At 39.3% G+C, this 14,417-nt stretch overlaps 2 protein-coding genes across 2 annotated transcripts; both read right to left on the bottom strand.

Annotated features, from left to right (window-relative positions):
• Positions 1–321: 321 nt before the first annotated feature.
• On the bottom strand, positions 322–4,488 carry pvalb9 (parvalbumin 9). The gene is made up of 5 exons (XM_073489627.1): positions 4,292–4,488; positions 2,802–2,869; positions 2,052–2,184; positions 1,763–1,872; positions 322–605 (listed from the first exon to the last, which is right to left on the bottom strand). Exons 2-5 carry the CDS (start codon positions 2,860–2,862, stop codon positions 580–582), a joined length of 330 nt encoding a protein of 109 aa, XP_073345728.1. The 5' UTR covers positions 2,863–2,869; positions 4,292–4,488; the 3' UTR covers positions 322–579.
• Positions 4,489–7,011: 2,523 nt separating this feature from the next.
• Positions 7,012–9,496, bottom strand: LOC141015336 (parvalbumin alpha). Its single transcript, XM_073489353.1, has 4 exons — positions 9,433–9,496; positions 8,004–8,136; positions 7,535–7,644; positions 7,012–7,440 (listed from the first exon to the last, which is right to left on the bottom strand). The coding sequence occupies exons 1-4, from the start codon at positions 9,491–9,493 to the stop codon at positions 7,415–7,417; spliced, it is 330 nt and encodes a 109-aa protein (XP_073345454.1). The 5' UTR covers positions 9,494–9,496; the 3' UTR covers positions 7,012–7,414.
• Between the last annotated feature and the right edge of the window lie 4,921 nt (positions 9,497–14,417).

The raw sequence follows: 14,417 nt of genomic DNA, 5'->3' as shown, positions 1-14,417 counted from the left end.
AGAATAGGTTTACATGAGTTTTCTCATTCTGTCTGAAATGCTGTTTTTAAGCCCCTCTCTTTGTCCAGTCTGCTCTGATTGGTCAGCTCACATACACCTGAGCCAGCACCACAAACACCAGCAGAGAAGCTGATGCTTTTATTCCTCCTGTCATTCATGTGGTTTCTACTCTTGAGCTATCAGCTGGTATTTGTACACACAGTCATTTCGCCTCATTTTATTTTATTTTTTGCTGAAACATAATATGACAAATGTGATTTTCATAGCATTTGTTTACCCATCGAACATGATTTCAGAAAAGATAGCCATGGAGAGGTGATCTATGTTTCCACATGTTTATTCATCTCATTAATTGTCAGAGTTGTGCACAGAAAAATAACATGGACGAACACAATGGAAAGACAAATTAAAGGTTTATCGTCTTTAAATGGACAAAAGGTCATTTAAAAACAATTAGAGCACACAGAGTTTAGTAGAAAACAAAATAAATCACTGGGAATGGAAGCTGGGATCAGATGAGCCCAGAGCTGGGTAGAAGACTGAGGACCTGAAGATTTGAGCTCTTTTCATCTGTGAAACTCAGGACAGGACCATAGTCTGGAACTCTGGAGAAAGAAAACATGTTGAATGGCCATTAATCAAGCAAATATTAAGCTTACGCAGAGCCGTCACATAAAATTGATACAGAATAGAAATTGTGTTTTATGAATTGTACAAGTGCTTTTCCTAACTATCTTTTTTCTATTTTTTTCCCCTGACAATCCTTTTAGTGCTTATTTTATTCTTAATTACCATTTTATCTTTGGTATCTATTAAATAAGTAACTATTTAATTCTTCTTTCTTATGACCTCTTTTATCTGTATTCTGCACTACGCAGCTCAGACAGATGGTTCACTGTTTTATTGTTTTACACAATAACAAAAAAGACTTCAATCTGTGTCTTTGTCCTGTTATGTAAGACGGCTGAGCTCAGATATTGCTGGTGGCTGGACAGTTGGCAAAACTGGGACAATAATCGAGAGGTCATGACTATCAGTGCAGATGGTTTTTACACTGATAAACCTGAAACAACATGAATGAACAAAGATCCTCGGCTACTGATTTGAAGCACTGAACACTGAAGAAACATTTTATGATTCCTCAGAGCTGAGCTTGTAAGATTGATTTTAATAAACCCCTGCTGAAAAATGTTAAAGTTATTGCTCCTTTGAGTTGTTTAGATCGTCTGTGTTACTTGTCTTAATGCATTTGATATTGAGGATCAAATCAATGCAAAGACATTATCGTAAAACACCGCCTGCCAGTAATGGTTGCATATATACTAAAATCGATCATGTAGAAGAATACTGATGGAAATCATTAGTCAATTTATGCCCATTTACATTTTAACTGTAAGATTATACATAAATAAGGATCCTCATAGTCAGCCCTCTGTTTACTGTAAGTAAAGAAGCCTGAGGCAGTGCAGTGTTGCCAATTTCTACATAATGTTGCTTTAATAGCAAATCAATGTGATCATTCATGACTATAATACTGCATTTAAGCAGGTTAGCAAATTACTTGTTTGTTGTCGTAATGGCTAAATGCATTACTTCGGTATGTTAAAAGTGCTCTAAGCTGCATAAAGTTAGCTGGCTCTTCTCTGTTAACTCAGATTGTGTTTGTTTGACTCCACCCACTGAAATTCAGTCCAACCAATGAGATCAATCCTGCCTACATCATGAGTTTGTACAAATACAATCTGAGAAATCAGATACCGACCCTCCGCTCCAATTCTGCCATCACTGTCATCATCAGCTGCTGAGATGAATCTCTTGGTTTCTGCCTCGGTCAGTGTTCGCGCCCCGGGGATGAACCGCTGCAGGAAGTACCTGTACACACACACACACGCACACACCAAATGCAATCATAACACTTTGCCCATAGTGGATTATTAGGAGTAAACCTTTTTGAAAGACACGCACAAATAGAAAATACAAGCTCTGCAAATAATTTTATATGAAAAGATGTTACTTGAGGTAAAAAAATATTTGATCTTTGTGTCACACACTTGAGCTCAGACTCCTCGATGAAGCCGCTGTTGTCCTCATCGAGGATCTGGAAGACATCTTTGATTTCCTTGGGCGACTTCGAGGACAGGCCACACAGCTCGAAGAACTTTTTGTAGCAGAATGTGTCCGGAGCTGGAAACACACAACACACACACACACACACACACACACATACATACAAACATAACAGTTACAGACAACCATAGATAAAATAAAAATAAAAGGGACAGAAGCTGACACATTAGGTTTAGCAGGGTGGGAGCCGATGTGGAGATTAAAACAGCGTGTGGCTGCTGTCCAGGTGGGAGATTTTCCAGCCCGTTTTTTATCTTTTAAGTCCAGTCGACACATGCCTCCACTAAAACAGACAAGAGGATTGAAAACCTTTTCAAATTCAGATTTCATCACTATTCAGTTAAAGCTGGAGAGGATGCTGTACAATATTAGAAACAATGAAACTGTAGAGAAGATTATGCACCTTGTACGGGGAGTGTGTTAGAAACATCTGGAACACAGATTATGAGCGGATCAATTTACCAATCGTGGATAAGGATTACTGTGCATTTTATCACAATTAGGTGTGTAGATAGTTAAAGTTACAGCTATTGATCCTGTGATCTTATGTTGAGGTCATGGAGAGATGAGCCATGTTTTCTGTATTGGAGGGTTTTAAATGAATAATGAGTAGTTTCAAATATTTGTAGGGCAGTTCCAAAATGTGTGTGTGTGTGTGTGTGTGGAGACGCTACCTTGACAGTCCTTGACAGCATTTTCAATGGCCTCAGCTGAAAGGATGGAGGTGAGCGACATGTTGGTCCTGCAGAGTCAAAGAAAAGCTCTGTAAATAATTCACACACACACACACACACTACCTCTCGCACACACAAACATTTTCTTCACCTAATTCTGGCTTTTTGATTTGCTCCCAGTCCATTTTTGTGTCATGCTGGATTAACTTTTGTCATATTTGGAGATGTATCTAGGTTAATATTATGATCCCATCAAAAAATCCAGTCACGAATGTTTGACAAAATATGCTCAAGTTGTCAAAAAAGGGAGTAAAATGTCAGTGAAAGAATCAGTGGGATTCAAAAAAGATGTACGACTTGTTTCAAAATGTTTTTCATTACATTTAATAAATTCATAATAATATTATGATCTATGCCTTATTCATCAGGTTTCCTGTTCAGATTTCCCCCGGTGGCCTCTTAATAACTGAGGATAATTTCTGCCCTTGAACTGCTTAATTGGGTTGGCTGAGCTGTGCAGGGTGATTGGTACCGTACAAAAATAATAAGGGTGGGGATATAGTTCATTAATATACAATATACTGTGTGTGATTTTACAACCACTACCAAGAAAATAAAAAACAACTTTGAATATGCAAGCCACCAATTTCTATCATAGCACAAGGGTTGCAGCGTTACAGCAGTTTTAAGAAAATGTGATGGTTATCGTACTGTGTACATTTGCTTATCTACAGTATTGAATTCTCTGAAGTCTATCAAATTTTGATCAGGACAAAATATTTTGCGAAACCAAGTCTACTTTACTTGGTAATTCTGAGGTGATCGGTTTCCTGACTCTCCTGAAGTCAGTGTTTTACAGTGTAACAACATATTTTGTACCATATACCATGCAACTAATATTTTCTGAGATGGATATCCCTAATGTCAGACACTGAATGTCAGCCACATCTGCTAGTGCTGATTGACTCTTTTTTGCCAAAGAATGAATGAAAAAATATATAAATCTGGCATCATAAAAAAAAATCCTCTCCTGCTCTCCAAGCATGTACAGACTGCCCTCACTTGTGCAAAAATTAAAAATACATAGCTTTTCTGACTTCTCTAATCATTTTAGTACAGTCCCTGAACGCTTGAGGAGTTCAGATATTATCATGACATGTTTTAGCTTATGTTTGTTACTTTATGGGAAAAGATGATGGTGATCTTAAAACAATCCTGTTAGTGATTTAAAACATCTTTTATCAAGTCATTCATCACTCAGTTTGTCATCTCAGTGGATATCTGGTTGGAGCAATAGCCTACTACTGTTAGTAGGCTAAAGAATTTAAGGATAAGCATGCCTAAAACTTTTATAAAAATGATGAACAAAACTTTATGAAAGAGAATATAAGGCTATGGTTACACTTCTAGCTCATCTTTCCGCAGCGCAGGTATAGTAGTAGCACATCTGGCCAACACCTGTATTCTCCCCATGCAGCTGTGGGACTCACCGCTGTTGGCTCGGTCTCCTCTCCGTCCAGGTCCAAAGCAGCAGCAGCAGCAGCAGCAGCAGCAGTAACAGATAAGGCTTTGTGGTGTCCGCTCACAGTTGGCTCGGTCTTATAAAGGCCGGCGGACGCTTGAGTTTCAAACCTGTCCACGGATCAAGTTTTCCCGCAGCCAGCCGCCTCCTTCTCGTGTTCCTCACCTGCTCACCTGGCCAATTAGCCTTCACCGTTTATATCCGCTGCTCTCTCCTCTCTCCCCTCTCTTCTTCGCTGTCACATCACTGTGATTTTTGTCCAATCAACTTTCCCTCCCCTCTCCCCTCCCTTACCCCTCCCTCACCCCTTCTCCACCCCTCTCTCTCCCTGCAGGTGCACGTGGAAGCTTACAGACATCTCCAAATTCAATCAGGCCTCTTTTCTCTTGTTGGTTTTCGTGAATAATCTCCAAAATACAGATGATTATAGGGAGCAGTAGGTCATAAATCATCTTGTGATTCACCGGGGGATTGTTGTCTTCAACTGTGACATTATTTGTCACACTGATATTACACTCAGACTCAAAACCCCACTGTCTGACTGCGTTAAGTGAGATTTATTTACCTATAAAACGGCTGAACAAGGTAAAAGATAAATTAAACATGGATGTAACTCAAGCTGAAGTAAGAACAGTGTGAAGAAAAATCCAAAGTACATAATTTTATTAAAAAAGTGAGGATCAGTAGACCAAAAACACCAAGATGCTTTTATGATTATCATTATGATGCTTTTCATCTTTCACACCTGACCTACTATAAGGTGATGAGCTGGGTGGGAACTGAGGTGCACCTCAGGTTTTCTAAGGGGGTTTTGCACCTGTCACCATGACAACTGGCCACTCTAAACTGATGAGTTTGTTGTCTGCAGACGGAGGCCCTCTAAACCCTCTGACACAGCAGCGTCTCTGGTGAATCCAGTCAGCACTAATGGCATTAGCAGAGACAGGAGAGATTCTTTTTGTAACGAGAACCAGGGGAATAAATCTCATTATTCCTCCACATATCACCAGCAGTGAAGCTCTAACACTTTGTGAGTGACAGCATGAACTCACAGCCACTTGTTGGACTAAAAAAGTGAACTCAAGTGAAGCTCTGAAAACACTTTTACTGTATTTCCAAGCCTCCAAGTGTGCAAAGTAAAACTGTCTGACAGCTGAGACCCCTGTGACCTATTGACAGATCAGAGGCGCCACCTTGTGGCTGCTTCCCATCAATGCAGAGCCATCTTTTATTGGGGTATGAGGGATGAAAGCCTCACCACATACTGTACAAGAGGAGAGAGCTGCATAATAGAGCAGGAGCTGGGTGCAGGCGAGAGCGTTGGTGCCAGATATCACATCACCACAACTGGATAAGATTTCCAACCCCCTGTTCATCGTTAAAAATGCAACGTTTAAAGTCACACTATGTAAGTTTTGAAAAAGGAATGGCGCATTTTTCTTCTTACAAAAAAAAGTTGAACAGACTTCGAATACGCATTGAAAAAGATGATGTCACAGGATTACAAAGAAAGGTGTGGTAATTCAAACATTAGGCATTAAACTTACATTTGTTTAAGTGCTCCAAAAGACCATATTCAGAAGGCGACCATTTTCCTCTGACGTCACGCTCAGGGTGGGAAGCTCGAATGCTGGGATGTTATGCTGTTGTGTTCCAGGTTGCAAATCTGACAAGGAATCTGACAAACTGCCATCACTTCACCACTTGGAAATTGATCAGCAAATAAAAAGATGATGGATAGTGAAAATCTGGAGACACATCAGACCATATTTCAAAGTAAAGCGAAACACTTCCTCGCTAACATCACAGTTTGATTACATCCAGCGCGAATCACCTCCAGGCTTAAATAAATGTGTCCAAAATGTGCTTTGATTTTTTACAATAAATGTATTTCCTTTCCTATGATGCATCTTGTAACACTATAAAACAGTAATTTTAGCTAGGAAGTGGCTGAATGCTAACATTAGCTGAATGCTTAAAGTAAACTGTTCTCTAATGTTAAAAAAAGTTGGTATACCCTGTGGGGAAAAGTGGTTTTAAACCTTATTTTGGGGCAAAGTCACCAACTTTTTAGCTTTTTATTATTTTTTTTTTTTATCAGATGGACCAGTGATTCTTTACATGCAGTTTTTATGTCCCAGTGAGCATTGAAAGTAGAGTAATGACTCTTTCCCCACTCATTTAGATAGGGGTCTGCCTGGGGGCGTTGCCAAGATGGCTGCCGTGTAATAAGACTTGCAAAGGACTTACATATGATAAGTAGCTAATGGTGGCTAATTCCAGCTAATGTTCACAAACTTTAGGTAAATATGCAAATTACTGGGTCACTTTGCTAACTTTATGAATCTTCTCCACCTGTGCTGTTTTTACATTGGATTAGCATTTTAGCCAAGTGTGTAGCATTTAGCACGACTGTCACTTGTGGTTGCCACAGTGGTTGCTGTTATGATTTGACATCAGTGGATGAAGATTTTCATGAAAATATGCATTTTAAGAAACATTCGAATCACTTTCCTAATATGGTCATTTAATGGATTGACAAATGTGTTTCCTATTCCCTCATTCATCATGTAAATCACCTTCTGTAGTGTAAAAGTGAAGGTGTTAGACATCAAGACCAATTCCTGGGCTTTCTGTCTGGTCCAAACTATTCTTTATAAGCCCTATTGAAGACAAGGGTCAGACTTGTGTTATTGAAAAAGAACCTTTATTGTTGTCTCATCGTCCGTCCGTTTCCCATAAAAGTGCATCATTTGATCTCACGGTAAGCAAAACTCACATAGTAAAACGAAGACAGAAGTGAGGGAGAGAGAGAGAAAGACACAAGTCAACCACGCTATACACTTAGTCAGGTACATTCATCGTGGACAGCAAAGGGGTGAGCACAGTCAGAAAGAGGGGTCAGTTTGTTTGTGGTCGAGGGTGGTGGGGGAGTAGAGGGGTCGGTGGTGGTGGTGGGGGGGTGAAAGGTCAAGTGTATAAAAGTGGTGTGGAGTTGAAGAGAGAGAAAGTGAGAGGGAAGAGGAGAAGAAGAGTTGTCTCAAGTTGTTCCTTTAGAGTTGTGAAGTAAGATGTTGGTCAGCTTATTCATTTAAGCCTTCATCATGGCTGCGAACTCTGCAGGGAGACATAGAATTTTAAGTGTTATTTCAAGATCTCAAAATTCTCAAAGTTGCGATTGTTGTGAGAAAAAAAAGGAACGTTTTCTCACCATCAACTCCGATCTTGCCGTCGCCATCAGAGTCACCGGCTTTGAGGAAAGTCTTGGTCTCAGCGTCGGTCAGAGCTCTGGCAGAGGCAGAGAAGTTCTGCAGGAACAGCCTGGAGAGAACGATCACAGAGAAAGGGTGAGTGGGTATTACAGATAATATGAACAGAAATAGACCTGTAAATATTTCTTTTTCAAGTGTATTTCTTCACAGTGTATTTTTTACATTGAATTGGAAGATTTTTCAGAAAATCTCCAAACCCCTCACTTTAGTCTTCCCATTTTCTTAAGTCTGGATGATTTGGTATTTCAGAATGAACTGCACTCAATTTAGCTCCAAATTTCAAGAAGGCTATGTCTGCTCTGTTTTCTCCTCGGCTCAGTGTCACCGAACACCAGAGGAGAGAGCTGCCATAGAGTAACCAGGTAGCTTCTCAGATGCTTTGGGGTGAAATCTCAAGGTGGCACTCACTTCAGCTCATCCTCCTCAATGAAGCCACTCTTGTCCTGGTCAATGACAGCGAAGGCCTTCTTGATTTCATCTGCAGACTTGGCAGCCAGGCCGACCTTAGCAAAGAAGTCCTTGTGCTTGAAAGAGTCGGCAGCTGTGAGAAGACACAGAAAGGAATATATCAGACCAAGTGCAAACAAACCATGTCACCCATTACCTTGTAGACTACCGGTTTGAAGCCTTGAGTTTGGTGTTACAGCTGTTGTCATTTTTGTTTTGTTTTTAAGGCAGAAGTGACCCTACTTGGATTAAAGGGGGGAGCTAGGGACAACACTGATTTGATCTGACTGAGAACATAAAGACACACCCTAAATCATACCCTGCTTTATCGTCTATTTTGCTCTAAATGGCAACATAATTTGCTGATGGAACATCATGTTGTATTTAAGAAGACTTGAAAGTAGCGATTGACTCCATAAACTGATGAGAAAACGTTTTACTAAGGGAATAAATCAAGTGAGAAGTAGGGTCCTTTTCTTATAAGCTTACATATAATCTGACTTCTTTTTGAAACCAGTGGAGTCGCCCCCTGCTGGCCATTAGGAAGAAACACTTTTTTCTGAAACATGATACTTCTACTCCACCACCTTTACACATTAAATGTGCAACATGTGCGAAATGAAAAAAAAAACTAATATTATCTAATGCTTCTAATAATAATATTATTATTAACATGCTATGTGACTAGCTCCTAGCTGCTTTGTTCCAATAGTTAACAACACTAACACTCCCTCAGTGCTCTGAGCTCCCAGTCCGGGCAGATTTAGCCAATAGAAGAGCTAGCTGCACAGCTAACTGATCTAACTGGCAGCTAAAATTGGCAGCAGTTGGTGGTTTCTGTGGTGATATGTGCCCCCTACTTGTTTAGAGTATGAATTTCACAGGTGGCCAATTCGTACATATTGCACCTTTGATGCATCAATGATTTCAATTATAAAATGTGATTCTAAAAATTACTTTTGGTACTTTTAGTCTATTTTGATGCTGATACTTCTGTACTTCTGCTTATGTAAACATTTGAATGCAGGACTTCTACTTGTAACAGAATATTTCTACACAGTTGTGTTATTACCTTTACTTGAGTAAATGTCTGTGCTAAGACATAAAGAAATTACATTAAAGTCACATTCTGCTTGCTTGCTTGCTGCACTATTGATCCACCTCCAAGATGTGTTTAGTATTAAATGCAGAAAAGATGCATGGAGCATCTTTTAACTACAATTTGAGATGTGACTCTGAATTCTCCAGCAAGATATCCAACTACAAATGAGTAAAATTAGAGTCCAGATCCTTTTCTAGTGCATGATTGTGTGCATGTGCAGCCACCATGTAGGCTCTTAATACGTAGTCGTAATACTGCATGGTGTGTCATTCTCGTGGTGGGGTTTACCTTGGCAAGCCGCAAGGGCTGCAGTGATGTCAGCATCCTTCAGAATACCACCGAATGCCATTTTTACCTGCTGGAGGAGAGAAGAGGAAGTCATCAGTTCATGAGTTCAGCTGTAGCACATCAGACAGGATAAAGCAGTTGGAATCTAAGCATGTTAAGTTTTCTCACTTGACAATGCAGCATTTAAAGTTAAAGAGCTACGTGTCACTTTCATTATGCCATGCAATATATTTTAGAGTTCCTCTCTGTGAGTATTCCTCTCTGGTAGCCCCAAATGATCAGAAAAAGTAGTCCAATTTTTCCAAAACCAAGCCCTCCAAGGCAAAAGATCAAATATCCTTTGCAGCTGTATTTGGTTGGCAAATAGATTTTTTTTCCCCCATTTGGTTCCTTAGTTAGTCCAAAGCCAAACTCTGAGCTTCTGATGTTCAGAAATCTGCATGGCCCTGTGCGGCCCTTTCCTTGATTTGTATCCCGTTGCATGAAGTCGAAGCCCTGAACCGCTCAGTGCCTAAAGGTCTGCAGCTCCTCAGTGAAACTCACCTTGGGGTTTTTTCTCTAAAGGCTTAGAGTGGATTCGCTCAGGATGATTCTGCTCACTGCAGTAAAGCCTTCAGCCACTCTTGCAAGCTTATATACCTTCACTGCCCCGAAATATGATGCATAGGCTATGTAATAGACACTGTGTGCAAAGCAGTCAAAGCAGTCGGGCGAAAAATGTGTCCACTAGACAGAGCTGTTCTATTTATATGCACATAAATGAAGATGCTTAAATGGTAGGCTAAGTGTAGGTCTATGCAAAAGTGCTTGATATTGCATAGGGCTAATAATATACGCTGCTGATTTGGGTGAAACGTACCCTGTGGCCATGTAGTTTTGATCTGTTTGACTGTGCCGAGCACCACGGAGAGAAGAATGAGGTAAACTTTTACTTTGTGTGTTGCAGATTGTCAGACAGATAAGCAGGTTTCTATAGTCTAAGTCATTACAGCCACTTATTCTTTCATCAGACAGATTTGTTTAGTTGTGACTAGTTTTGCCTTGTTGTTATGAACCTAATTTCAAAGACTGTGCCATAATATCAGTATGTTAAACTTTGTATCCCAGACCTTTCTCATGAGAAATGTAAATGTTTTTAATGCCAAGACCAAGCTCTTTAAATGTCCTCTTTATTATGATGTTTGTAAAATATATTCTGTGTATTCTGTCCTATAAAATGTCACTTTAAATGATCATCTGAATCCAGATTAGCCTGTCTTCTAAAGTGCTGTGAGACTTCCTTAATAAAAAAATGACACATGAAATACAATGTTATGGTTTCTGATTACGTAGACACCCTGTACTTTTACATCTTAATCACCTAGGGTGATAAATTACCCTGCACGTGCCTTCTGAACAGAACCGTTTTGGTGAAAACGAGCCTGTGCGTGATCGGCGTGTGTAAAATGTCTGCAATGACTTTCCTGGCATTCCAGTGTCAGAAAAGTCTCGTTGTTGTGATTGATTATCGCCAGCGATGGCAACGATTTCACCAAGGTGAAAAATAGGCATGTAAAATGTTGATGCAGGCTGTAACAGACATTCATCCGATGACTAATATTGCACTCTTCTGGTGTTTAACAGAATTAAAAACATAAAATCAATAAAATATTTGAGATTATGCATATTGTTGCTCATGCTGAAAATCGAAATAATGTAGTGATTCTATTTCATTATTTTAAAGGCACACTATGTAGTTTTGGGGAAGAAATTTAAATCCGAAGATAAAGATCTTGAAAGATATTTTTTATGTCTAACAAACTAAATAAACAAACTCTCTTTGTTGTCATGACTGAATAAACTGAAGAAACAAACTGACCTTAAAGGACAACACCGTTTCATACAGTTTTACTTTGTTTATATGTGGCGGGTCCTGCCACCTTTCTAGCTTCAACCTTATTTTCCTCTGAGAACAGCTTGTTTATTCAGTTATGGAAAAAAATAAATATGTCTGAGTTTGTATTATTACCTCATTTATATTGTAAATATTAAAATTCTGAGTTTGAGTTTCGTCTCCAAAACAACATAGTGCCCCTTTAACTAACAAATAGTGTTCGTGGCCTCTGGTGTTATTGATGTTTCTGCATCATTTAGGAGGTCTCTTCCTGCAAAAGGTCATACATTTGTATGAATATAAAGTCAGTCTTTGTCAGAAGGTGTTAAGAGTAAAAAGGAAACATGAAAAAACTTTATGGAAACAAGATGACATGTTTAAAAAATCCCACTATGACCTATAGTGCCAAAGAGGAGGGGGGTTTAACTGGAGAGCCAGACCTCCTTTCATTTAAAAGCACCTCGTCATCATCCACTCACACGCATACCGAGAACCGTTTGCCAGGTTTTATTTTTGGTCCTCTTACACCCATTCAGACCATTTCTCCTTATGGTGATGAAACTATTTGTGATGCTATTTTGGGACGCATCAAAAACTGATATCACCGGTGTCCTCCTCCTCATCGTCACTGTCGCCATTATCCTCGTCAACTTAACACTTCAGTTGTGTAATGAAGCCCAGCTCTCCCTCTGCACCAAACAATGACATTAAATGGGGGACTAGTCCAGGGGTCTTTCCATGCCCATATTTGCTCCCATGACGTCTGCAGGTGGTTATGTGCCTATCATACATCAGTTGGCAGTGTTGGGATGTTCCTATGATTAATATAATGTAGAGATAATATTGAATTAAATACAAATCATATTAAAAACATCTAATAAAATGTAGCTTCAGTTCTGCATAAACTGACTGTAAAATCCCAAATATGCTGCCTAATTAGTCCCCTCCTTCACTTCACTGGTTTCACGTGTGATGTCTCAGCAGCACTTATAATATTTGTCCTTTATTTGTTTTACTCTGCTTCATCTTCACTTCAAATCCTCCCAAAAAAGCTCTGTAATCTTTGGCCTTTAACATTTGCTCTGGTCAAATGAGGTCTCTCACCTCAGACAACTCGGCCATAGATACTGTCACTATTCCTGCCCTTCTTCAATATCAGGTTTAAATTACAAATATCTCACAGCGGGGATGAAACCCATCAAGCAAGGCTATGAACGTCTGCAATTGGAGGCGGCGAAGGACGATCCCCCATCATATTTCACACTTCATGTTTGAAATATACATTTGTAAAAGATTTGTGGAATATTCAGAAAGCTGCACCTTAATTTCCCATACTTTAGTGAGCACATAAATACTTGTAAACACAGAAATTGCGTTGACATTTTAAGATATTAGCAACCAAATATGAACCTTACATTTGACTGTCGTATTAATTTGCTTACTCTGGAAAAATTCTGATTCAATATCAAGCAAAACAATTTAAAATGATCTAAAAACAAGTCCCATATCTCACTGAAATGCTACTTTCTAGGTGATTATGTCTTATATTAAGTGTAATGAGATATTTTTGACTAATAAATAGACAAACATACTTTGATTTACTAAGATTTTGAGTTTTTGCCGTGTAAAGCTGCAGCAGATATTTATTTTGCTCTTCTGTAGGTTTTTCTAATGCTCCACCTGAGTTTGTTCCCTCGTGCTGCAGCAGAAAAAGAAGTGACCTACATTCTCTGACCCTGTGGCTTGCCATCTGAGAGAAAGTTGCAAATAAATGTGCTTCATTGACAGAAGTCCTGTAAATGTACTGGCACAGAAATTCGATCCCATCCAAGAGTTCCTCTGCTGGGTCAGTGCAAGTACACCTCAGGCCAGCTTCTGCTGAAGCTCTGCCAGAACTACTTTTCTGTCTGCCAGACCGACCTCTGATCCAACTGTGTCCTGCCTGTGCCCCCCAAGCCCATCTGCAATTTACAATAAATACTTCTGGGCTGGAGTGGTTGAGCCCAGGCTGCCAGAAAGCTGCACTGTGTCTGGTATTGATCCAGTGAATCCTGTAGATAAGAAGCTTACATAATGAATTGTAATGATCCAATATGATAATAAATTGAAACTGATAAAAAACTGCTCTGTATAAAGATTAGTAGTAGTACATTTTGTTTCTAACACTTGACTTGAACTTAAATAAAAACTCAAACGCAGGACTAGTACTTTTTAGTTACACTACACAGATAAAGTATTTTGTCCAACATTCAGAAAACAATTAACACAGTTTCCATCCACATTAGTTTAACACAAGTTATGTTCTTCAGAAGGTGTGATCTATTTTCTGGAGATAACTGTGATCCTGCAGCAGTGGAAAGTAAGTAGTTACTCAAGTACTGTACTCAAGTACAATTTTGAGGTACTTCTACTTTACCTTCTGCTACTTTATTATTATTTTCTCCACCTCTGCATTTGACTTAAACATAGTTGTCTAAATGGAGCTATTTGCTGTAATTAAAAATGAGTGGCAACAACACTCTTCCTGTATCCTCCCCATCCTGAATGAACCCATACAATCCTTGTCTCTTGTATGGATTGTTAATGTTGTCCACAGAATTCATCAGTCAGAAAGTGATGCAGTCTTTGAGCGAAACACAAGAGGGACATACTGTCTCTTCAGCCTGAGCCCATTAGTTCTGTGCAAACTGCAGATTGAATGTCATACATTTTTCCTATAAGATGAGAGGTTGAGAGAAGTCGAATTACTCAAAGCAAATACAGTCCAGACTGTTTTATGGCCTCAATGAGCTTGTTTAAGCCAGCATGAGCCAAAACGAAACATACTGGGTTTTATGATATATAATATATAATATTAGTGTAATCTGTTAACTTTTCAAAGAAAATGAGTTCAATTTTATGCACATTTAGTCACAATGTAAACATATAATTTACACCAAATTACTCCATCTAAGGTGTCCAATTGAGTTTGCCAGAATGTCAAACACTTCATTTGCAAAGCGGAAAGTTGCACAGGCCGTTAATTAGAGAAACCGAAGCCTCCTGCACAGGCTGGACCTCTCCCAGTGCTCAATATAACATCACAACATGAGGCACATGAGAGAATTCTGCT

This window comes from Pagrus major, chromosome 20 (assembly GCF_040436345.1).
Source record: "Pagrus major chromosome 20, Pma_NU_1.0".
Classification (NCBI taxonomy): domain Eukaryota; kingdom Metazoa; phylum Chordata; class Actinopteri; order Spariformes; family Sparidae; genus Pagrus; species Pagrus major.
Note: the sequence above shows the minus strand (reverse complement) of the source record. Positions and strands in the feature narration are given on the sequence as shown.